Raw genomic sequence first — 24,430 nt, 5'->3', positions numbered from 1 at the left:
ATTTCAGTGATTGTTTATAGCCTTATTAATATTACTTCTGTCTGAGGAAAAAAAATATATTTTCTTTTTACTTGAAAATATTAATAATTTCCTTTCCAATTTTTCTTATGAACTTATAAAAAAAATTAAAAGATTAATTTTAAAATATTTACTTTTTTGTGGTAATATACACGAAGAGCTTCTAAGGCGACATAAAAAAAATTAGTTCAATATTTTTTATAAGTATTTATTTAAGATATTTTATAAAATTAATAAATTAAAAATAATTTATAATATAAAAAATAAAGTTCACACAATATATTTTATAAGTATATAAAATAAAAAAAGAAATACACGTGTAATAGATTGTTTAAACTTTATTTTTAGTATATCTTACATAACTACAACGTACTAGTCTATAAAAAAAAATAATAAACTAAAAAATTCTCCTATACACATAAATGTATATCAATTTTTAAGGAATGTATTTTTAATATTATCTTGGTATAAAATCTATTTTTTTTTTTTTTTGTTCATCCTAAACTCTAAGATCCAAATAAAGAGCAAGTCAAAGCAATATATGTTTTTTTTTATTTTTATTGAGTATTTGACTTTGTTTTGTATGGTTCCAATTTTCTCTATTTCTATATTAATATATATATATATATTTATATAACAAGTATAATAAAATAAATCACGTATAAAAACAAATTTAGGTTTGTAAGTAGGGCTGAACTCATTTATTATAGGATCAATTCTTGTTTCAGAATATTTATTTATCAAAATCTTTAGTTCTGAGATTTGATTGAGTTTGAGAAAACAATGAATAATAATAATATGGAAGAAGAGCAAAGAGCAAGGCTTTTACCAAAACCTGTTTCATCATCAATCAGTGAACAAGTGAACACAACCCATTTGAGAAAAGACCTGAACGAGGATGATCATGATATTGTTTCTGAAGTGAAGCAGCAGCTTCAATTGGCAGGTCCCTTGATATGTGTTAATGTCTTAACATATTGTTTACAGGTTATTTCAGTCATGTTTGTGGGTCATCTTGGGGAATTATCATTAGCTGGAGCTTCTATGGCCACTTCTTTTGCTTCAGTAACTGGTTTCAGCTTGTTGGTAATTTATAAGCCTCATTTTCCTTATCTTTTAATTTTATGTCCTTAACTTTGTTTATTCCTTTTCTAAAATTAGAAACCTCATCTGGGTTTTGTTCCATTTAGAGTATTGCACATAGAACACTATGAGTAATTGAATGATATAGAAATTGCTTTATAGAAATAATATAGTTGGTAATGCAATGCTAACCTACTTAATTTTCCTTCCTAGATCTCTAAAATAGAAGATCAATAGATTAACCAAAGAATACAACTGTAACGAAGCAATATGTATTTATTGAGTTTGAGAAACCTATTCAAAAGCTTCGGTTAACTTGAAAAACTCACACTTCTGCTTCAACTTGACTTTACACAGATGCTAAACATATTAACTATTGATCGCTAACAATATAAACGAAAACGATAAAAAACTATTCATCAACCCGTATTTTAACAAAACAATGCAAGCCCAAATAAAAGACTAACAGTAGTACATGTATATATGTATATGATGATAGTTCTCTGTTTGTTAGTGATAGAAGAAAGTCTTAACACCATTTGATGAATACCTTTTTGTCCCTTTTTCCTGGCTGTGAATCATAGCCCTGTTTTACTATTAGATATTTATTTATGCAAAAGAAGGTAACAAAAACATGACAAATTCTGTATGTATAGGCCTGAACATGCCATAATACTATTTAATTGTGTTTTGATAGATTGGAATGGGGAGTGCCTTGGAAACTTTCTGTGGGCAGTCTTATGGAGCAAAACAATATCACATGCTTGGTATTCACATGCAGAGAGGAATGATTGTTCTTCTAGTTGTTAGCATTCCTTTGGCTGTTATATGGTTCAATGCAGGCCAAATCCTTTTGTTTTTGGGTCAAGATCCAGAGATATCTGCAGAGGCTGGTCGCTATGCTCGGTTCATGATACCGAGCATTTTCGCTTATGCTGTTACTCAATGCCACACCAAGTTCTTGCAAACACAAAACAATGTGGTTCCAATGATGATTACTGCTGGAATCACAACATTACTACACTTGTTCATATGTTGGTTTATGGTGTTTAAATCAGGTCTTGGAAATAGAGGTGCAGCCATGGCAAATGCAATCTCTTATTGGATTAATGCCTTGTCATTAGTACTATATGTTAGAATCTCTCCTTTATGTAAACATACATGGACTGGTTTCTCTATGGAAGCTTTTCATGGAATCCCCAAGTTTCTTAAACTTTCCATTCCGTCAGCTGTAATGTTAACGTATGTGTACTCGCTCACCTACTTACTATCTTAGATTTGATAGTGTATAGACTATAGAGTGAGAAGCTCATCATCTATGTCCTTGAACAGGTTGGAAATCTGGTCTTTCGAAATGATGGTTTTGTTATCTGGCTTTCTTCCGAATCCAAAACTTGAAACGTCAGTCTTGTCAATCAGGTTTGTACTTCATCCAAATCTATGTTATTTGGTAACTTATAAGTTGAAGTTCCTAACATTTGTATCAACACATTTCAGCCTTAACACATGTGCATTGGTGTATATGGTACCTCTTGGACTCAGTGGAGTTATTAGGTGAGTTTAGCAAACATTTGTATAATACTATTCTTCATAATGTCCTGTTGTGATTTAGAGAAATGCACTACTTCAATTTGAGAAACTAATAAACTTAATTGAATGTCAGCACAAGAATTTCAAATGAATTGGGTGCTGGGAGGCCTCAAATAGCTCGTTTAGCATTATGTGTTGCACTTTGCATGGTTGTTGCAGAAGGCACCTTAGTCGGTGCTGTCTTGATATTAGGCCGCCGAATCTGGGGCTATTGTTACAGTGGAGAAGAAGAAGTTGTTAAATATGTTGGACAAATGATGATTTTGATCTCAATTTCTCAATTCTTCGATGGAATTCAATCCGTACTCTCAGGTTTGTTTTCTTCTTCCTTACCTTCTCCAAACCGAGCTCCTAACACAAAAGCCTACACTTTATTAAGCATGATCAAACTACACTTAAAAAACATACTAGCCATAGCCTGCAATTCTTCTTTGCCATTAACTTGATCTGAATTTTCGGAAGATAAAGTATCACAAACAGGAAAAATCCCACTTGAGTAAGAAGAAGAATAATTCAATCGGATGTGATGTACACTTTAGTGTCAAATGTGTAGGAGTATCTCATGTCTTTTCATATAAAATTCCATTCTAAGTCTTGCCATTGTGATGAAAGACAATGAAACTTTTGTAATGACAATTTCAGGCAGTGTTAGAGGCTCAGGGAGGCAAAAGATTGGTGCTTTTGCAAATTTGGCAGCTTATTATCTTATGGGCATACCTGTAGCCTTACTTCTAGCCTTTGTATTTCACATTGGTGGAAAGGTAATAAAACTCACTCTCAAATCACAATTTGGTAAAGAAAACTAAAAAAGAAGAATATGAATAATCAACATGTGTTTGACAACAGGGGCTTTGGATAGGAATCATAGTGGCCTTAATCATGCAAGCATTGTGTCTTGCTCTTATAACAATATGCACTGATTGGGAAAAAGAGGTAAATCAAACCTTTTTGAAAATTAAGATTCCATCATTATGTGAAACACCATCTTATTATCTTAGATGCTCTAATACAATATTTGTCTGATTTTTCAGGTGAATAATGCTTCAGATAGAGTACATGGCACAAAAGTTGCTATTAATGATGAATTATCATGATGCTTCTCCAAACATGTAATTATGCTAAAAACATTGGATTGATTTGGATATCAAATAGGGTATAATAATTCTTTTGAAATAGTATCAAAATTACTCTTTTATTATACTTTTCATGTCTTCTCTTAAGGAGTTCACTATAGAACAATTAGTTACAATGCCAAGGCAATCAATGCCCAAAATGACTGATCAGTATATTACACTTTGATAACGAACCAGAGAATACTGAATTTATGAAACGACTGACTATCGCTACATTTTGACTCATTTAAATCTCGATGAAAAGACAAGTTTAAATGAGTCAAAATTTAAGTAGGGGTAGTTTGATCAAACATTAAACTACCCCGTACTTACAAATCTTTTACAAACTTAATCACATATCTATGGAGATGAGAAAGTTTCTCTCATTAACAAAGTTTAATCTCGCCTTAATACGTTCATTCAAAATTTCATCTATACACTGTGGGGCAAGACACTTTCGTTGGAAAATACACAAATTCCTATTCAATCATATTGCCATATTTTATACCTGTTTGCATAGTACACCTCTGTCATAAGCCTTTTTGGCCTCTTGGTATTAACTCACTGAGAATCAGTTCATCAAATATACTAGGCCAAAGATGACTACTTAGTCATTCCCCAATTTTACACATTACTTACCATGAGTGAGGACATGAAAAGAACAAATGTGCATGATCTTCTATGTCAATCTCACAAACAGGACACATAGCAGAATCTACAAAGATTTGCTTCTCGCTGAGATTATTACGAGTAAGAAGATTAGTATGAATAACCTGCCACAAAATGAAGCGATGTTTGGAACTGAAAGTGAACACCAAACAACCTTCTCAAATGCTATTTGAGAGCACTCTGCCAATAGTGCATCATACACTTTACTTACCTAAAAACTGTTTAAAAAAATTTAAAAGTGATTTTTTTTTTTTCAAAATTTGATTCTCAATTGAAAATTGAAAAGTAAAAACAATTTTATAAAACATGATTTTGAAAAATATTTTCACTTTTTAAATTTTAATAAATAAAAAAAAAATGATTAAAAAAATGTTACCAAACACAACCAAAATATATTTTTTTTCATCACATATGGAATAGAAACATTAATTGAAGTAAAACGAGATTATATTACCTGAAGGTCCCAAATTCAAAGCCAAGATACGTACAAAAATAGATAAATTGATAGCTAATATTATATAAACATCAAGGCACAGATAGATGTGGCTCTGATACCAACGGTTAGAAATTTATATGAATACTATAAAGCATGTATGATCGTGTATGAAAAGAAGAATGAATCGAACATATACATTATATAAGTAAGGATCAAAATACCTTTAACTATTAATTTTTTGAACTTCAATCACACACAAGCTTTGATTTGCAAAAGAAAATAAAAATTTAGTTAGTGTGGGTATTTGAGCCTCAAAGCTCTCCCTCACTCTCTTAGATAGATTTACTGTATTTCACAGAATAAGTAGTGAGCTTGGGGACTGGTATCCTAGGGGAGATACTCCATCAGTATTTGCGACACATTAATTGTCAAAATATTTTGACAATAATTCAGGAAATGAAATTGAGTAATGAAAATATTTAGTAAATCAAAATATGACCATAATTAGAGTATTTAAAATTAATAATCAAATAATATAAATCAAAATCAAATCAAATATTTGACTTAGTAATTATAAAATATTCTAATACGAATATATTACGTTAGGGATCCATTTTGAGAACCATGCAGGCCGACTACTCCAAGTGGGTGTAGGGTTCCATTTTGAGAGCCATCTTCAAGTACCACCTGAGCGCAAAATGGGAGTACAAGGCTGAGATGTAGGGCTCGAATTTAGGAGACCTAGACAATGCTATTCATAGCCTTAAAGGAGCATGTAGGAATCGAATTCACGACAAATATTAAAACTAATTTGGAATCCTACAATGAAGAGGAAAGGCTCCAACTAGAGTAAGAATACCATGCACAAAGTAGCCTTAGAGTGATGTGTAAGGCTTAATCAAGGGAGCACTTTCTCATGAACACTTCTTGAGGAGATTTGTAGAAGATTCTAGACATTCCGTAAATGATGGATAATTTAACTTTCTACTTTAATTTAGGGACATTTAAATTCAACTTTAAATCTATATTTTATTTATGAATCTTATACTACTATTGTAATTGATATCAAAGTGGTTAGACATCTAAATTTAATTGTTTGTTTTATTTGTAAGTATCTTCCTAATTTAAAGGAAGATATTAGAGATGCTATACCCATAAGTAGCTAATTCATTTATTTGTAGAGAGAGAACTCTCGAAACCTTGAGAATCCTATGAACTAGAACTAAAACTCACTTGAAGAAAGAACTCTTAGAAAATGTAACCTAGAGAACTTTTTTTAAGCATTGAGAGTGATAAAGGTACTTATAAGTCGATTACTCTATTATTACTGAAATGAGGTGAGTATAAATCTAGTGTTTCTTGTTTTCTCTTATTATTTTTTATATACGGCTTACTTGTGATTTATTATTCTTTGTGTTCAATTGCTTGTTTATAATCTTCTTAAATTTGTTAAAGAAAAACCGCATCGACAACTTTTTCAATTTTTTTTCATAATCATCTACATTATATTTAAGACCACCTAATCAGAATCTTCATAGAATTTTGAATTCCCAGCAAAAATAAAATTTTAAAAAAATCTCAAATAGTTTACAATACTAAATAGTTGGTAATTACATACAACATTAATATTTAAAATAATTTTTTTTTTATCAATTAAACAGTATAACTACATCCAAATCTCATAAATTATGAGAATTGAATAGTGTAATTAAGACTATTCAATTACCTCTAATGATATAATTACCTTTAAATTACATAGTTAGACAAATAAGTCGTTCCAGTTTTATATGGTTCACATTTAAATTTGTTTTAGTTCACCATTGCATTGAGGAGTGGAAGAACTTACAATGATGAAGTTCTAGGTGTGCTTGAAAAGTCACGGTGTAATTAGATTTGTGTATAATTAGATTACATAATTTGCTATGTTTGACTGATTATGTAATTACACTATAACTGTGTAATTTAAAGTAATTGAGGGGTTCCAATTATAGTGTGTAATTACTAAAAAATTTCTATTTTAAATTTTAAATATTAATTACTAAAAAATATTATTTTCCTGTGTAATAACTAACTAAAAAATTTCGTTTGCTTAATACCCAAAGTGGAATTTCCCCAGAGAGTGGATCAGTTTAGACCAATAAGTCTATGTAATTTCTCCTATAAAGTTATTGCAAAGATCTTATCCAATAGACTGAGGCCGCTCATGAATGATTTGGTTTCCCCGCTCCAATCTGCTTTTATTCCTGGAAGATGGATAGCAGAATCTTCGATCCTTACACAAGAGATTATTCACAAGATTCGCAATAAAAGAGGTTTGGGGGGCCTTATGGCTCTGAAACTTGATATGCACAAAGCCTATGACAAAATGGAATGGGGTTTTTTAGAAAAAGTTCTCAATGCGAATGGTTTCAATGAAAGAAGTAGGAAAATTTTGATGGCATGTGTCTCAAGCGTCTCATACTCGGTTCTTCTAAATGGTAGTCCTCTCAAAAAGATTGTTCCTCAAAGAGGTCTTCGACAAGGGGATCCGCTTTCCCCATTCTTGTTTCTCCTCTGTCAGGAAGTTCTATCCAAACTTATCTGCAGAGCGGAAGAGAGAGGTCTTATTCATGGCATTAAGATTGCTCATACAGCCCCCCCGGTGTCTCACCTTATGTTTGCAGATGATACAATTCTCTTTGCCCGGGCGAATGAAGAAGAGGCCAAGAACCTGATGGAATGCATCTCGATTTATGAGAAGTGGTCGGGACAGTCTTGCAGCAAACCAAAATCGAGTGTACTTTTCTCTAAAAACTTAACAGTTCAAAGGAGGAATCGTATTCTTGGCAATTTAAACATAGATCAAGTCAATGGGGAAGAGAGACATTTGGGCAATCCGTTTGTCTTTAGTAGAAGGAAGAAGGAGAACTATGCGAGATTAAAGGAGAGCCTAATGAAGAAGTTGGAAGGGTGGAAGATGAAGCTCCTTTCTTACGCCGGACGCCTTACCTTAATCAAGAATGTGACATCGGCAATTCCTATTTATGCTATGTCTACCTCGAAGATTCCTTTATCTAGTTGCCGTGATTTAGACTCTTTGATGAGAAAATATTGGTGGCTTGGAAAGGTAGACAAGGATAGATACCTCGCTCTCAAAGCTTGGGACCAAATTTGTCAACCTAAGATATCGGGAGGATTGGGTTTGAGAAGATGTGAAGATATGAATAGAGCTTTATTGGCAAAGTTAGCTTGGAGTCTTGCAACTCGTGAGGATAGACCCTGGGTTAATTGTTTGCTGAAAAAATATTGTGTCCATGAAAATTTTTGGTGTGTCAAGAAAAAGAACAACGATTCCTTCCAATGGAAGTGTATTCTGGAAAGCAGAGACATCATCAACAAAGGCACCATATCAATTGCGGCTTCAGGTTTCTCCATTAACTTTTGGGATCAACCATGGATCCCTTGGTTAGAGTTCCATGAGTTTCAAGATCTGATGAATGGCATTAGAGGCAGAGGTTATACTATTAAGTCCCTGGGGGACATTTCTCATCAAAACAAATGGAATGATGAGATTATCAAGCAGGTGTTTGGTACGGAGCTAGGGAATCGGATATGCAACATTCCTAGAATCCCAGCTCCTTTCACAGATCAGATCTATTGGAAGAACAATCAAAAAGGTAATTTTACTGTTAAAGATGCATACCAAGTGGATAATGCTCATAGATTTGCTCCCAGTAAAAGGATTTGGAAGTGGATTTGGGAAGAGGGAGTTCTTCCTAGGAACTCTGTGATGCTGTGGAGAGTTTTGAATGAGGCTATTCCTACCAAAAATCGGCTTCATTTCCTTCAAGACAAGACCTGTAGCTTATGCGATTATGATTTGGAAAATGCTTCCCACCTTTTCTTTAATTGTAACTTTGCTAGAGCTATTTGGTTTGGTGGTCTTTTCCCCTTAAGAATTGATGGTATAGCCTCAGAGAGTTTGATCACATTGCTAGAAACAATAATTGATATATATCAAGGTAATAGCAGAGTCGATATACTCAATTATCTTGGTTGTGCTCTCTCTGAAATCTGGCACCAAAGGAATGCATATTGTATTCGGGATGCTGCAATCAATATTGATCTGGTTTTGGGAAGAATAAGAAAGAGCTTCTTCGAAGTTCAGCAGGCAGGTGCCAACAACATTAGGCACCAGGTTACTGACCAAGTTGCAGATGGCTCGGAGGCTTTGCAGAACTCCATTGACGATCAGGAAAGGCAGTGCTGCAACATCATATTCACAGATGCCTCCTGGACAAATATAAATGCAGGCATAGCTTCAGTGGACATTGACACTTTTTCTGGCTTTTGGTTTGTTAAAGCACAAAAGGTCCAAGCTCATTCGGTTTTGGAAGCAGAGTTATTAGCTATCCAATTAGCCCTCACCAGGGCAATTGAGAAAGGTTGGCAGAAGGTTCACATCCTCTCAGACTCAAAGGTTGCGGTTCAAGCTTTATCAAAGCCAGTTCGAGTCCCGGATTGGAGAGTGGCGAATGTCTTTTATTCCGTTGTTAACTTATCTAAACAATTTCTGGTTTGTCTTTTCTTTTTCATTAATCGTAGTTTTAATGTAGTGGCGGATGGTGCAGCCAAAAAGGTTAGAACCAACAGTGATTTGGCAGTTTTGTATCAAGGGGAGGGTAATCCCCCTGTGATTCCCATCTATTTTAACTAATCAATGAACAAGAAGTTCTTTCAAAAAAAAATAAAAAAAAAACTAACTATTTTGCCAAATAAGATATTATGAATTCATATATAATTATCACTTCATATCCAAACACATCCCGTATTTTAAAAAATAGTATAATTGCTAAACCGTGTAATCATTATCCTAATAATTAAACTACCTAATAATTACATAGTTACTTTTATAAACTCTTCACTAAAATTCATGATCATTTAAAAGCATTTCATCAACTCTATTTCCAACCTCCAGGTTACCGCGTCTCTTTTTGAGATTTTTAGAGATAAAATAATAATATGAGAAATGATAAAAGACACTGATGGTGCCTCGCACCACCTAAGGTCATATCATTAATAATACAATTAAATATTAAGTATCACATAATTTAATATAATAGTTTTTATAAAGTAAAAGAAACAACTAAAATACAGTTAACAGACTCAACTAACTATACTCATTAACAGAGAAACCTCACTTGTTGGGATTGTTAACAATGTTTGACTTTGACCCTCCAAAGAAGAATATAATGTGATCATAATTAGACTTCCTATAATCAGATTAGCATCATGATAATTCATCACTAATTACAACTTTTGTGCCATGTACTCTATCTGAAGCATTATTCACCTGAAAAATCAGACAAATATTGTATTAGAGCATCTAAGATAATAAGATGGTGTTTCACATAATGATGGAATCTTAATTTTCAAAAAGTTTTGATTCACCTCCTTTTCCCAGTCAGTGCAGATTGTTAGAATAGCAAGAGACAATGCTTGCATGATTAAGGCCACTATGATTCCTATCCAAAGCCCCTGTTGTCAAACACATGTTGATTATTCATATTCTTCTTTTTTAGTTTTCTTTACCAAATTGAGATTTGAGAGTGAGTTTTATTACCTTCCCACCAATGTGAAAAACAAAGGCTAGAAGTAAGGCTACAGGTATGCCCATAAGATAATAAGCTGCCAAATTAGCAAAAGCACCAATCTTTTGCCTCCCTGAGCCTCTAACACTGCCTGAAATTGTCATTACAAAAGTTTCAGAGTCTTTCATCACAATGGCAAGACTTAGAATGGAATTTTATATGAAAAGACATGAGATACTCCTACACATTTGACACTAAAGTATACATCACATCCGGTTGAATTATTCTTCTTCTTACTCAAGTGGGATTTTTCCTGTTTATGATACTTTATCTTCCGAAAATTCAGATCAAGTTAATGGCAAAGAAGAATTGCAGGCTATGGCTAGTATGCTTTTTAAGTGTAGTTTGATCATGTTTAAGCAAGCGTAGGCTTTTGCCTTAGGAGCTCGGTTCGGAGAAGGTAAGGAAGAAGAAAACAAACCTGAGAGGACGGATTGAATTCCATCGAAGAATTGAGAAATTGAGATCAAAATCAACATTTGTCCAACATATTTAACAACTTCTGCTTCTCTGCTGTAACAATAGCCCCAAATTCGGTGGCCTAATATCAAGACAGCACCGACTAAGGTGCCTTCTGTAACAACCATGCAAAGTGCAACACATAATGCTAAACGAGCTATCTGAGGCCTCCCAGCACCCAATTCATTTGAAATTCTTGTGCTGACATTCAATTCAGTAAGAAGAAGTAATAATGAAGTAATGAATTTCTCTCAATCACAACTGGACATTATGAATAAACTCACCTAATGACTCCACTGAGTCCAAGAGGTACCATATACACCAATGAACATGTGTTAAGACTGAAATTTGTTGATACAAATGTTAAGAACTTCAACTTATAAGTTACCAAATAGCATAGGTTTGGAAGAAGTACAAACCTGATTGACAAGACTGATGTTTCGAGTTTTGGATTCGGAAGAAAGCCAGATAACAAAACCATCATTTCGAAAGACCAGATCTCCAACCTGTTCAAGGACATAGATGATGAGCTTCTCACTCTATAGTCTATCCACTACCAAATCTAAGATAGTAAGTAGGTGAGTGAGTACACATACGTTAACATTACAGCTGACGGAATGGAAAGTTTTAGAAACTTAGGGATTCCATGAAAAGCTTCCATGGAGAAACCAGTCCATGTGTGTTTACATAAAGGAGAGATTCTGACATATAGTACTAATGACAAGGCATTAATCCAATAAGAGATTGCATTTGCCATGGCTGCACCTCTATTTCCAAGACCTGATTTAAATACCATAAACCAACATATGAACAAGTGTAGTAATGTTGTCATTCCTGTAGTGATCATCATTGGAACCACATTGTTCTGTGTTTGCAAGAACTTGGTGTGGCATTGAGTGACAGCATAAGCAAAAATGCTCGGTATCATGAACCGAGCATACCGACCAGCCTCTGCAGATATCTCAGGATCTTGACCCAAGAACAAGAGGATTTGGCCTGCATTGAACCATATAATGGCCAAAGGAATGCTAACAGCTAGAAGAACAACCATTCCTCTCTGCATGTGTACACCAAGCATGTGATATTGTTTTGCTCCATAGGATTGCCCACAGAATGTTTCCAAGGCACTCCCCATTCCAATCTATCCAAACAACACAAATAACATGTCATAGTTTAGTGAAAGAGTATAAACAAAAACAGGGCTATGATTTACAGCCAGAAAAAGGGACAAAAGGGTCTTCATCAATTGGTACAAGACTTCTATTACATATGAACAAAGTAATATAAGATAAGAAAAATGAGAGCATACCAGCAAGCTGAAACCAGTTACTGAAGCAAAAGAGGTGGCCATGGAAGCTCCAGCTAATGATAATTCCCCAAGATGACCCACAAACATGACTGAAATCACCTGCAAACTGTATGTTAAGAGATTAACACATATCAAGGGACCTGCTAATTTAAGCTGCTGCTTCACCTCAGCAACAATATCATCATCCTTGTTCAGGTCTTTTCTCAAATGGGTTGTGTTCACTCCAGTGTTTGATGGTAAAAGGCTTTCCCTTTGCTCTTCTTCCATATCCATATTCATGGTTTTGTCTAGCTCAAACAACTGATAGCTGAAACTACCAATTCAAGTCTCAGAGCAAAGAAAAACCAGATTTGTTCCAACCCAACTGTCTTTTTACAACCTAACACCTTGTTTTTTTTGGTTTGTTTTTGTTCTTTTTTAAGCATAAAGTAATATATAAATATGTATATATATATTATATATAAAAGATTTGATGAACATACCACTACAATAACATAATGTAGAATTATTTATAGGGAAAAAATGTGTTATTAAAAAGTTGGAACAAAGAAAAATGAATCACTCGGCCTGGTTTATAACTGTTTAGGCCTTTAGGAACATCAATAAATTAGAATGGTATAAAATAATAGTTCAATTGGGATATCACTTTTGTCCCTCTTGGTAGGACATTTTTATTTTCGATTACAAACTTAAAAAAAATTATATTATCCTATAATAATTGGACCAAGTTGATTAAATATTAGTTTATACATATTTTTTAAATTTCATGTGAAAAATTTTATGATAATATAGTTTTTTCATATCTATAATCAAATTCGAAGTTATTTTCTTTTTCCGGTTGCGACCAGATTAAAAGTTTTTTTCTTCAATTGCAACCACTTTAATTAGTGATCTTTCGATACTTTGTATATTGTTTTAGGTAATAATAAGGAGAAGTTTTAAAAGGAATCTAATCGTAAAGAAGAAGAAGATGATGATTTTGAACTTGAGAAGATAGTTTCTAAAGTTGTTCAACTTATTGGTAAGAAAGAATTCTGTTCTTAAGGATGGTAGTGTATCAAAATATGGTTTTATACTCTCAATTTTTGTGTAAAGTTTCTTTCTGATTTTGTAAGTTTTTAATTTTTTATTATTTTATATATATGTCTTATTTTTATAGTTTTTTTAGTTTGTATAAAACCAATTTTATTGTTGTCTATTATATTATTGAACAACAGTTTCTATTCTATTTGAAATAACCAATTTCTTATGTTTGGTTTGATTTTTTTTTAACATAAGTTTCCGTTTTTTATTTAGTTATTTTAAGAAATTGGTTTTGATGTGTTAGTTTTTAATTTAGTTACTTGGTTGCTTTACTAACTGGTTTATGTGAGTCAGATTTCAACGTGTAACTCGGGTGATGATCGGCGTCAAATTTCAGTAACGACAACAACTCCGATGACTTTTTCGGTGATTTTTTCCAGCGACAATACCAATTTCGGCGACTTTTCTAGAACCCACTACAACTTCAGTGACTTTTTTGGTACCGGCAACAACTCTCACAACTTTTTCGGCACTAGTGACAACTCTAGTGACTTTTCAGTCGTCGGTGGCAACTCCGGCGATTACTGTTCTTTCATTTATAATAATTTCTTAAAAATATATATATGGAGAATTTTAATATTTTTTATGGTAATTTAAATTTAAATGGCATATCCTATAGATGTTAAGTTTTAATTTTAAATGTTATATTTTTTTCTTATTAAGTTTCAAATGTAAAAATATAATTTTTTATATATATATATATAAATAGTACTCTATCTAATTATTTTTTTATTTTTTTCTATATTTATTGAAATAACCCAATGCTAAATGGGTTCTCGATTTCCACCACATTTTTGGCCTTGCAAATTGCAATGCCATGAGCGTCTGCCCTTCTGTTGTGCTCTGTGGCAGTTAAGGTCCATATCTGGTTTTTTTACAGTTTTTTTCTTCTTCTTTTTTCAGTTTCTCTGTTCATTGTCTTCTCCTTTTCCTGCATTTTTCTGCATTCTCACTCGGTTCACTATGGATCCTTTCATTCACAAAATGAAATCCACAATGACTTTGTCTGACAATGAGAAATCTGTTTTTGCCATTGCTGATGATGGCTCCTGTGAAGAACAACCTCCTGAAGAATTTTCGTTATTTGCCAGAGTAATCACGCATAAGAAAGTCTGGCTTACAACTTTCCAACGTCAAATGGCAGAACATTGGGATGGCCGGTTCAAAGTAAATATCAAGGAACATTTCTCAGGCCTTTTTATTCTCTGTTTTGGATGTGAAGGTGATCGATTAAGAGCTCTTGATAAAGAACCTTGGCATTTTCAAAATCATCATATTGTTCTTTATCCTCCTACTGCACTTCAAAATGTCACTCCGGAATCTATGGTTTTTTCTCCTTTTTGGGTGCAAGCGTATAGGCTTCCTTTTCTCAGTAAATCCAGATTGTTGGCTAAATCTTTGGGAAATCTTTTGGGTGAATTTTTGACTGTTCATGAAGACTCATTGAATGAAGGATGGGGTCCGTTTTTACGATTCAAAGTTCGTTTAAATATAACGAAACCATTGCTTCGTGGTAAGATGATTACTCTACCCAAAGTTCGAGATGAATTTTGGGTTGAATTCCGTTATGAACGTCACCCTGATTATTGCATGGAATGTGGTATTATTGGTCACTTATACCAGAAATGTCCACAGTTTTTGGAAAATCTTGATAATGGTATTGAACCAGAGTTGGCCTATGGACCTATGCTGAATGGTTCTGCATTACCATCTTCATCTTATGACCGTTATCGATCTGATTTTTCCAAAGGAAATGCGTGGCCCTTGCTCACTCGTCTGGCTAGAAACTCTCTAACTGCTACAATTCCACAGATCCATTCTCGTCCTGCTGCTCATCCACCACAGTTACTGACTGGGGAGTCTTCTAATTCTCAAGTGTTACCCTCTACTGCTACTGCTACTGATCATGTTGCCACTACAGCACCATCATCTAGAGTTCAACCTTTTTTCTCACCGGCTTTACTTGGACAATCTTCATTGATCTCCTCTGGTATGGTCCAAACATCATCAACACTATCATCTTTCCCATCTGGTGTGGAAAATACAATTACCAATGCTCCTACAAAATATAATTCGGTTGCACATCTCTCGGATGTATACACTCCTGATGTTGGCAATTTTTTTGCTCCTAACTCAGTATCCACTTTTAATCACCCTGTTGCCACTTACCCCCCAATGACATCTCCTACTTATCAATCTCATTACCCTGCTCTAACCGTGCCTTTCTCCTCTCCCTTATATTCAACCTCCCAATCTATTGTTAATCCCACCACTGGTCTCCAATCAACTACTCAGTCAAGTTTTGATCAGGAAAATATTCACCCAAATCGTCAGTTTAAACGCCACAACGACTCCAAATCTTTGAGACAATTTCTTAAACGATGTCGGGGTAACCATGTTCCTCAAGCTTCTCTTTTGTCAGTTGAAGTGGACTCTATCCATTCAGTTTCAGATGCTTCTTCAGATTCTGATGAGATCATTGACAATGCAGCGGTGATTGCTATGCAATCCCGCTCTTCATCATGAAACTCTTAAGCTGGAATGCACGGGGTTTGGGGAACCCGAGTGCGTTCCGTCGTCTTAGATTGCTTATTTCTGAGCAATCTCCTCAGGTGTTGTTTCTTATGGAAACTAAGTTGTGTGATGGTGCTCTTTCTCGTTTTAAAAATAGTTTGAATTATTGTAATGGTCTAGAAGTTCCTCGGGTTGGTTTGAAGGGTGGTATTATGTTATTGTGGCAAGATGGTGTGGATGTAACTTTGTTATCAATGAATACAAATCACTTTGATTGTTATGTGTTGTTTGAGGATGGCCCTCGTTGGCATTTTTCTGCTATTTATGGTTTTCCTGAAAGTATAAATAAAAAACATACCTGGGCTTTAATTCGAAGACTTGCTGATGTTTCTCCACTTGATCCATGGCTCTTAATTGGGGATCTTAATGAAATTTTCTCTGCTGACCATAAAAGTTGTGGCCCTCTTCGACATGATAACCAAATGCAAGCATTTCGTACAACTTTGGACCAATGTTTTTTGAATGCCTTACCAGCTGTTGGTGATGATTTTACTTGGGCTAAGAATAGAAAAAATCCTACTGCTTTGAAGGAGAGACTTGATTGGTGTTTTATTAATCGTGAGTGGAAGGACAATTTGTTAAACCCAATATTGACTCATTTGGATTATTTTGGTTCGGATCATAGAGTTCTAAGTGTGGATATAACTTTCTCTCAACAACACAATCCTGTTATAAGGAAGAAATCTCGTTTTCGCTTTGAGAAGATTTGGTTGAAAGATGAAGAGTGTGCTGATATAATTTCCAACTGCTGGTTTTCTGCAGAACTTACTGATCCAACGGCTGGTTTGGTATCACGTTTGCAGCAGTGTGCCTCTCGTTTGCAAGAGTGGCACTATAGGAAATATGGTAAGATGAAGAAGAATATTTCTCATGCTCAAAAACGTGTGAACCGGCTGAACTCTGCTGCAACAACGTCACAAAATCACTCTCAGGAGGTTCAATCGGCTGAGAAAATTTTGGAGGAGTTGTTGGCCAATGAAGAACAATATTGGCAACAAAGATCTCGGGTTGAGTGGCTGCAATCGGGAGATAGAAACACCAAATTCTTTCATTCAAAAGCCTCCGCGAGGCAATCTAATAATCGAATTAAAGAACTGGTGGATGCTGATGGCAATGTTACCACTTCAAAGGAGGGTATTTCTCATATTGTTGTTGATTATTTTACTCGACTCTTTACTGCTTCGGAAGAGGACCATTGGGCTCTATCCCATGTTTTGTCTACAATTCCAACAACTATTTCAGTTCAGCAAAATGAGTTTTTGTTACATGACTTCACTGCTTCGGATGTGTTGGCTGCTCTGAATACAATGGGTTCTGATAAAAGTCCTGGTTTAGATGGCATGTCAGCAATGTTTTATCAACATTATTGGCATATTGTGGGTGATTCGGTGACTAAGGTGATCCTGAATGTCTTAAATCATGGAGAAAGTCCAGCTGCCTTCAACAACACGTTAATCACTTTGATTCCGAAAATTAAAAAACCAAAAGAGATGAAAGATTTTCGCCCAATTAGTCTATGCAATGTCCTTTACAAGATTATTTCAAAGATGCTGGCGTTGCGTTTCAAAGAAGTTCTTCATTCAGTTATCTCGGAGACTCAAAGTGCTTTTCTTTCTAATAGATTGATCACAGACAATATACTTGTGGCTTTTGAGTTGGTGCATAGTCTCAAACACCGAAAGCGAGGATCTAAAGGTTATGCAGCCCTCAAATTGGATATGAGCAAAGCATTTGACAGAGTTGAATGGTCTTTTTTGGCTGCAGTAATGGGCAAGATGGGATTCAACATACGATGGATTAATTTGATTATGACATGCCTTCACACAAACTCTTTCTCTTTTGTTATTAATGGAGAAGTTTCAGGTTCAGTCATACCTCAAAGAGGCCTTCGTCAGGGAGATCCCCTCTCACCGTATCTCTTTCTTATTTGTTCAGAGGGACTATCTAGGCTGCTCAAATACGAAGAAAACATTGGTCGGCTACAAGGATTGGCAGTTTCTCGTCATTCGCCTACAATTTCTCACTTGTTGTTTGCGGATGACAATCTTTTGTTTTGTCAAGCAAATGACAGATCCTGTGGAGCTATTAAAAGAGCTCTTGATATTTATCATCGAGCTTCGGGGCAAGAATTGAATACTGAAAAATCGGTGATGTCTTTTTCACCCAATACTCCAATGGTCGTTCAAAACTCTTTCCAACAAATTTTGGGCATGCCAATTTGCGAATGTCATGAAACTTACTTGGGCTTACCTGCTTATAGTGAACGCGACAAATCTCAATTGTTTAGCCATATAAAAGAGAAGATATGGAAGCTTATGCATGCTTGGAATGATAAGATTTTTTCAATAGGAGGCAAAGAGGTATTATTGAAAGCTGTTGTCCAATCGATTCCCACCTATGCTATGAGTTGTTTTCGCCTATCAAAAAAGTTTTGTAATGAAGTTGAGGCTATGATGGCGAGATTTTGGTGGGGATCTTCCACAGACAATAAGAAAATTCATTGGAAGAAGTGGAAATTTCTTTGCAAGTCTAAGGGTGATGGTGGTATGGGTTTTAGATCTTTTGTGCATTTTAATCAAGCTTTACTGGCTAAACAAGCTTGGCGTATTTTTCAACAACCAAATAGCTTGCTAAGTCGTGTTTTAAAAGGTCGTTATTACCCTCATACTGAATTTATGACAGCTTCAGCAAATGGTCTGGGTTCTTTGACTTGGCAGGGAATAGTTTGGGGTAGGGAATTGTTAGCAAAAGGATTAAGGTTGAAAGTGGGTACTGGCCTGTCTATTGCTTGTGGTACAGATTCATGGATTCCAGGCCATGATAACTTCAAGGCTTTTTGTTATTATGGTCCATCTTCAAATCATGTCTCGGATTACATTACAGCAGATAGAGAGTGGAATATTGCCCTTTTGCAAGCTGACTTTTCACCACCAGATGTTGATCGTATTCTTACCATTCCCTTATCTTACAATGCTGTTCAAGACAGGTGGATTTGGCATCATGATGTATCGGGTGATTATTCAGTAAGTACAGGATATCATTTTGCAAGCTCTTCGGAAGAAAGAGAAATCTCTACTGGTTCTAATACACAGAATACATGGTGGAAGACTTTTTGGAGCTATAATTTGCCTGCTAAGGTCAAAATATTTGGTTGGCGAGTGATACAATCTTCAATACCTGTTGCTAAATCCCTGTTTCATAAGAAAGTCCTAACTTCAGCAACCTGTTCTTTGTGTCAAACCGCATGGGAAACAATAGGACATGCTTTGTTTTCGTGCTGTCATGCTAAAGAAGTCTGGAAGTTATCTGGTTTTTCTTTCAACTTTCATAGTGCACATCGAATGCAGGATGGGGATTATTTGATGTATCTATCCTCTCTGCATACTAAATTGGAGATGGAAAGAATTTTGTGTGTCATGTGGTTTATATGGTCTGATCGAAACAACTTTATTCATGGTAAAAACACTAAAGGACCTGTTAATTTATTGTCACAAGTTGATGCCTATTTGCAGCAATACCAGATCACAAACCAGGCTGCATTACAGCATACTGGTGGGCATACAAGTTCTGCAACTTCTGCTGGTTCACCAAATATTGGTTTTCCTACCAATTCTCAAGCTGCTGTTGTTAAGTGGCATGCTCCCCCAGAGAACAAAATCAAAATGAATGTGGATGCGGCAATTGATACTTCGAGGAGCAAAATTGGTATTGGTGTTATTATACGAATCAAATGGACAGGTGCTTGCTGCAATGTCTAAACCAGCGAGGGGGAATTTCAAATCTCAAGAAATGGAAGCAAAGGCATTGTTCTTTGGTCTTTCCTGGGCGAACCAATTGCATCTCCCTATTGATTATGTGGAAACAGATTGTTTAATGCTTGTGAATGCATTGCATCGGTCTACATCACCAAACTCGAGTTTTCACGATTTAGTTTCAGATGTTTCTACTCATTTATCCTATTTCTCTAATGTTTGCATATCTCACATTAAAAGAGATGCTAACCAAGCTGCACACGGTTTAGCTAAGCAAGCATTACAGCTGGAAAATGATTGTATATGGTTAGAAGAGATTCCTTCTACCATTTTCTCTGTTGTTGTAAATGACTCTATTTGATTTATAATAGCAGACCTTTTCTCAAAAAAAAAAAAAATTGCAATGCCATGCTATATTATATTGCTATGTTTTTTTAATATGCTATAAAACTATCTTTATTCTTTGCTTTGTTCGTGCAATCATACCCACATAATTAAAGGATGTGCTATAAATATATATATTTGTGGCACAAATTGTTAGTAATGGGTCACAAAAGTTTGTGGGAAAAAATGTTTTAGTAGGGACAGCTGATTTGATTCTTTACATACCATTTGTGTAAGCAAAAAATGGTTAGGGTGCGTTTGTAAAACCACAGTGTAATTAAATTTGTGTGTAATTAGAGGTAATTACACAATTTGGCATGTTTGTTTGACCATGTAACTATACTGTAACTATATAATTGGAAGTAATTGAGGGGTTCCAATTACACTATCCAATTCTCATGATCCCCCATGAGAATTGAATGTAATTACACTGTGTAATTACTAAAAACTTTCCATATTAAACATTAGCTACTAAAAAAATATTATTTTCCCATGTAATCACTAACTATTTTTCCAAACAAGATATTATGAATTCATATGTAATTATCACTTCATATCCAAACACACTTTTGCATTTTAAATATAGTGTAATTACTAAACTGTGTAATTACCACTCTAGTAATTACACTATCTAGTAATTACACAGTTACTTCCAAACACACCCTTAATAAAAGTAGGAGTGTTCATCAAATAACTAATTTAATCTATTTTATTCTGTAAAGTGTAATTATTTGATTAGAAAATTAAAAATTTGTATTGTTGTAAATTAAATGTTTAAGTAATTGATCTAATCTAATTTCTTTTTTTGTGTTTTTAGTGTAAATATTTTTTATAATTATCTATATTATATTTATTTAAGATTAAATGTAAATTTTATAAAATTTTAAATAATTCTCCTATAAAGAAAAAACACTAGCAATAAAATATTTGTGACTCACCATTAACACTTTGTAACATGAATAAGAATGTTTGTCCTTATACAATTATACCATTTATTCCATTTTATTAAACAACAAACTAAATATATAATTCTACATTATATTATTGTTTTGATATGTTCATCAAATGTTTTATTTATATATTACTTTATACTTAAAAAAGAACAAAACAAACCAAAAAAACCAAGGTGTTAGGTTGGAACAAATCTGGTTTTTTCTTTGCTCTGAGACTTGAATTGGTAGTTTCAGCTATCAGTTGTTTGAGCTAGACAAAACCATGAATATGGATATGGAAGAAGAGCAGAGGGCAAGCCTTTTACCATCAATCACTGAAGTGAATACAACCCATTTGAGAAAAGACCTGAACAAGGATGATGATATTGTTGCTGAGGTGAAGCAGCAGCTTAAATTAGCAGGTCCCTTGATATGTGTTAATCTCTTAACATACAGTTTGCAGGTGATTTCAGTCATGTTTGTGGGTCATCTTGGAGAATTACCACTAGCTGGAGCTTCCATGGCCACTTCTTTTGCTTCAGTAACTGGTTTCAGCTTGCTGGTATGCTCTCATTTTTCTTATCTTATTTTACTTTGTTCATATGTTATAGAAGTCTTGTACCAATTGATGAAGACCCTTTTGTCCCTTTTTCTGGCTGTAAATCATAGCCCTGTTTTTGTTTATATTCTAATATCATGTTTGGATAGATTGGAATGGCAAATGCCTTAGATACATTCTGTGGGCAATCCTATGGAGCAAAACAATATCACCTGCTTGGTATACACATGCAGAGAGGAATGATTGTTCTTCTAGCTGTAAGCATTCCTTTGGCTATTATATGGTTCAATGCAGGCCAAATCCTTTTGTTCTTGGGTCAAGATCCTGAGATATCTGCAGAGGCTGGTCGATATGCTCGGTTCATGATACCGAGCATTTTCGCTTATGCTGTTACTCAATGCCACAACAAGTTCTTGCTAACACAGAACAATGTTGTTCCAATGATGATCACTACAGGAATAACAACATTACTACACTTGTTCATATGTTGGTTTATGGTGTTTAAATCAGGTCTTGGAAATAGAGGTGCAGCCATGGCAAATGCAATCTCTTATTGGATTAATGCATTGTCATTAGTACTATATGTCAGAATCTCTCCTTTATGTAAACACACATGGAATGGTTTCTCTATGGAGGCTTTTCATGAAATTCCAAAGTTTCTAAGACTTTCCATTCCTTCAGCAGTAATGTCAACGTATATATATACTTAGCAATTTTCTATCTTGGATTTTGATGATGTATAGAGTAAGAAGCTCATCATCTATGTCTTTAAACAGGTTAAAGATCTGGTCTTTCGAAATGATGGTTCTGTTATCTGGCCTTCTTCCTAATCCAAAACTCGAAACATCAGTCTTGTCAATCAGGTTTGTACTTCAATTCAAATCAATGCTATTGATAACTTATAAGTTTGAAGTTCCTAACTTTTGTAGCAACAAATTTCAGCCTTAACACAGCTACATTGGTGTATATGTTACCTCTTGGGCTTGGTGGGGTGATAAGGTGAGCTTACTGACTTTGTTAACTCTAACTCTCTTAAGAAAATATTGTCTTAACATGATTTTCTATTGCATTGATTGTCAGCACAAGAGTTTCAAATGAATTGGGTGCAGGGAGGCCTCGAATAGCTCGCTTAGCATTATGTGTCGCGCTATGCATGGTTGCTACAGAAGGCACCTCGGTGGGTGCTGTCTTGATCTTAGGCCGTCGAATTTGGGGGTATTGTTACAGCAGAGAAGAAGAAGTTGTGAAATATGTTGGAAAAATGCTGATTTTGATCTCAATTTCCCATTTCTTTGACGGGATTCAATGCGTTCTCTCGGGTTTGTTTTTGTTCGTTTTTGCTTTGCTTCTTTTTCATGAAAGATTCTAACACTTGTGATGACAATTTCAGGTAGTGTTAGAGGCTTAGGGATGCAAAAGATTGGTGCTTATGTTAATTTGGCAGCTTATTATGTTATGGGCATACCTATAGCCATAGTTCTAGCCTTTGTTTTCCACATTGGTGGGAAGGTAATAAATAAAACTCACTCTCAAATTTCAATTTGGTACTGTGTGGTATAGTGATAGGGAAGCTTTTACTGGCCTACTTCCTTGCTTAGGTCAAGGGTTCGACTCTCACCCTGCTCCTCATTGTGAGGGATTATGCTTGGCCCTTGAAGGCTGGCTCGCCGTGGTGAGCCATCTTTAGGATGGGAGCCCTCATGAGGTGTAATTACCGATGACCCAAGTAAGGCAGGATAAGGTATAAGCCCCCTTTAGCTAGCACGTGGTTCTCGGGATTGTCAAAGCACCACGTGATCAAAATGTGTTTGACAACAGGGGCTTTGGATAGGAATCATAGTGGCCTTAATCATGCAAGCATTGTGTCTTGCTATTATAACAATATGCACTGATTGGGAAAAAGAGGTAAATCAAACCTTTTTAAAAATTAAGATTCTTCTTTTAATGGAAATCTTATCTTATATGCTCTAAATACTATTATCTCCTTTTTCAGGTGAATAATGCTTCAGATAGAGTACATGGCACAAAAGTTGCAATTAGTGATGAATTATCATGATGCTAATTTGATTCTAGGAAGTCTAATATTATGATCATATTATATTCTTCTATGAAGGGTCAAAGTCAAACAGTGGCAACAATCCACAGAAAATAGTTGTTGAGTGAAAATTCATGGTGGTAATGAACTGAAATGAAAACCCAATGTATAAAATTGCTTTAATATTTGAATCTAAATACAAGTTATGATTTTACTAGAATAAAAATCTGATCTTTTGGAATCCTCTCATACTCATAGTCCTCTTTCTTTAGATGTTTTGGTACTCTATTTCCACTCAATCAGTATTCTAAAATATTGTGGTATCAACTGAATTTCTTAATAATGAATCAATTTTCTTGTTCTCACTTCTCTTATTTCCTCTCTGTTTTCAAATATATGTTGTGTTTGATTGGGAGAAATAAAAATATTAATATAAAAATCGAAATGAAAATAGAAACGAAATAAAATTTAACATACATAATAAAAAAATGATAAAAAATCATGAATGTTCTTTTCATTTTAAAGTAAAAAAATAATGATATTCTAATACTTTAAAATAGAACCAATAAAAAAAATGGAATAAAAATTTATTCATCGCCATTTAATTACACTGCATTACCTCCAAGAAATCAAGCTATTGAGCTCTTGTTTCCTGCCCCCAAATCAAGCTAAATGTAAAAAGTTTATAATTTAATGCAATAATTAAATTTAGTAGTAAAATATTAAAAATGATATAAAAGTAAATTAAAAGTAAAGTATTTATTATGATATAAATTTTACATTATGTGTGATTCAAATTATTTAG

At 34.4% G+C, this 24,430-nt stretch overlaps 5 protein-coding genes across 12 annotated transcripts; 4 read left to right on the top strand and 1 right to left on the bottom strand.

Moving 5' to 3' along the window:
* The first annotated feature begins 593 nt into the window (after nt 1-593).
* Nucleotides 594-3,891, top strand: LOC133038713 (protein DETOXIFICATION 16-like). 3 transcript variants are annotated; one of them, XM_061116907.1, is made up of 8 exons: nt 594-1,104; nt 1,799-2,343; nt 2,434-2,520; nt 2,599-2,655; nt 2,765-3,003; nt 3,334-3,452; nt 3,538-3,624; nt 3,723-3,891. In XM_061116907.1, exons 1-8 carry the CDS (start codon nt 802-804, stop codon nt 3,783-3,785), a joined length of 1,500 nt encoding a protein of 499 aa, XP_060972890.1. In that variant the 5' UTR covers nt 594-801; the 3' UTR covers nt 3,786-3,891. The 3 variants fall into 3 exon arrangements, with proteins under 3 accessions (XP_060972890.1, XP_060972888.1, XP_060972889.1); XM_061116905.1 differs by having other exon boundaries at nt 675-1,104; nt 2,434-2,655; XM_061116906.1 differs by having other exon boundaries at nt 676-1,104; nt 3,538-3,891.
* A 3,220-nt stretch (nt 3,892-7,111) lies between these two features.
* On the top strand, nt 7,112-9,604 carry LOC133039097 (uncharacterized). Its single transcript, XM_061117901.1, has one exon. It carries the CDS (start codon nt 7,112-7,114, stop codon nt 9,602-9,604), a length of 2,493 nt encoding a protein of 830 aa, XP_060973884.1.
* A 313-nt stretch (nt 9,605-9,917) lies between these two features.
* Nucleotides 9,918-13,007, bottom strand: LOC133038714 (protein DETOXIFICATION 16-like). Of its 3 annotated transcripts, XM_061116910.1 has the most exons (9): nt 12,472-12,976; nt 12,307-12,405; nt 11,594-12,138; nt 11,417-11,503; nt 11,282-11,338; nt 10,960-11,198; nt 10,511-10,629; nt 10,339-10,425; nt 9,918-10,240 (listed from the first exon to the last, which is right to left on the bottom strand). In XM_061116910.1, the coding sequence occupies exons 1-9, from the start codon at nt 12,583-12,585 to the stop codon at nt 10,178-10,180; spliced, it is 1,410 nt and encodes a 469-aa protein (XP_060972893.1). In that variant the 5' UTR covers nt 12,586-12,976; the 3' UTR covers nt 9,918-10,177. The 3 variants fall into 3 exon arrangements, with proteins under 3 accessions (XP_060972893.1, XP_060972892.1, XP_060972891.1); XM_061116909.1 differs by having other exon boundaries at nt 12,307-13,007; XM_061116908.1 differs by having other exon boundaries at nt 11,282-11,503; nt 12,307-12,979.
* A 2,904-nt stretch (nt 13,008-15,911) lies between these two features.
* LOC133039096 (uncharacterized) lies at nt 15,912-19,721 on the top strand. Its single transcript, XM_061117900.1, has one exon. The coding sequence runs from the start codon at nt 15,912-15,914 to the stop codon at nt 19,719-19,721; it is 3,810 nt and encodes a 1,269-aa protein (XP_060973883.1).
* Nucleotides 19,722-21,099: 1,378 nt separating this feature from the next.
* On the top strand, nt 21,100-23,851 carry LOC133038712 (protein DETOXIFICATION 16-like). Of its 4 annotated transcripts, XM_061116903.1 has the most exons (9): nt 21,104-21,428; nt 21,495-21,593; nt 21,740-22,284; nt 22,367-22,453; nt 22,533-22,589; nt 22,671-22,909; nt 22,981-23,099; nt 23,409-23,495; nt 23,584-23,851. In XM_061116903.1, the coding sequence occupies exons 1-9, from the start codon at nt 21,315-21,317 to the stop codon at nt 23,644-23,646; spliced, it is 1,410 nt and encodes a 469-aa protein (XP_060972886.1). In that variant the 5' UTR covers nt 21,104-21,314; the 3' UTR covers nt 23,647-23,851. The 4 variants fall into 4 exon arrangements, 3 of the variants coding, with proteins under 3 accessions (XP_060972887.1, XP_060972886.1, XP_060972885.1); XM_061116902.1 differs by having other exon boundaries at nt 21,104-21,593; XR_009688232.1 differs by lacking the exon at nt 23,584-23,851 and having other exon boundaries at nt 21,100-21,593; nt 22,700-23,099; nt 23,409-23,438.
* Nucleotides 23,852-24,430: the final 579 nt, after the last annotated feature.

This window comes from Cannabis sativa, chromosome 6, assembly GCF_029168945.1.
Source record: "Cannabis sativa cultivar Pink pepper isolate KNU-18-1 chromosome 6, ASM2916894v1, whole genome shotgun sequence".
Classification (NCBI taxonomy): Eukaryota; Viridiplantae; Streptophyta; class Magnoliopsida; order Rosales; family Cannabaceae; genus Cannabis; species Cannabis sativa.
This window is presented reverse-complemented; position numbering and strand designations above follow the sequence as displayed.

What these genes read in the sequence shown, in the direction of transcription:
- LOC133038713 (XM_061116905.1), top strand. Translation starts at nt 802, where the DNA reads ATGAATAATAATAATATGGAAGAAGAGCAAAGAGCAAGGCTTTTACCA. An exon ending in TAACTGGTTTCAGCTTGTTG is followed by an intron (nt 1,105 to 1,798) that starts GTAATTTATAAG and finishes GTGTTTTGATAG; the next exon opens with ATTGGAATGGGGAGTGCCTT. An exon ending in GGACTCAGTGGAGTTATTAG is followed by an intron (nt 2,656 to 2,764) that starts GTGAGTTTAGCA and finishes ATTGAATGTCAG; the next exon opens with CACAAGAATTTCAAATGAAT.
- LOC133039097 (XM_061117901.1), top strand. Translation starts at nt 7,112, where the DNA reads ATGAATGATTTGGTTTCCCCGCTCCAATCTGCTTTTATTCCTGGAAGA.
- LOC133038714 (XM_061116908.1), bottom strand. Translation starts at nt 12,585, where the DNA reads ATGAATATGGATATGGAAGAAGAGCAAAGGGAAAGCCTTTTACCATCA. An exon ending in GGACTCAGTGGAGTCATTAG is followed by an intron (nt 11,199 to 11,281) that starts GTGAGTTTATTC and finishes ATTGAATGTCAG; the next exon opens with CACAAGAATTTCAAATGAAT. An exon ending in GCACTGACTGGGAAAAGGAG is followed by an intron (nt 10,241 to 10,338) that starts GTGAATCAAAAC and finishes CTGATTTTTCAG; the next exon opens with GTGAATAATGCTTCAGATAG.
- LOC133039096 (XM_061117900.1), top strand. Translation starts at nt 15,912, where the DNA reads ATGAAACTCTTAAGCTGGAATGCACGGGGTTTGGGGAACCCGAGTGCG.
- LOC133038712 (XM_061116902.1), top strand. Translation starts at nt 21,315, where the DNA reads ATGAATATGGATATGGAAGAAGAGCAGAGGGCAAGCCTTTTACCATCA. An exon ending in TAACTGGTTTCAGCTTGCTG is followed by an intron (nt 21,594 to 21,739) that starts GTATGCTCTCAT and finishes ATGTTTGGATAG; the next exon opens with ATTGGAATGGCAAATGCCTT. An exon ending in GATTCAATGCGTTCTCTCGG is followed by an intron (nt 22,910 to 22,980) that starts GTTTGTTTTTGT and finishes TGACAATTTCAG; the next exon opens with GTAGTGTTAGAGGCTTAGGG.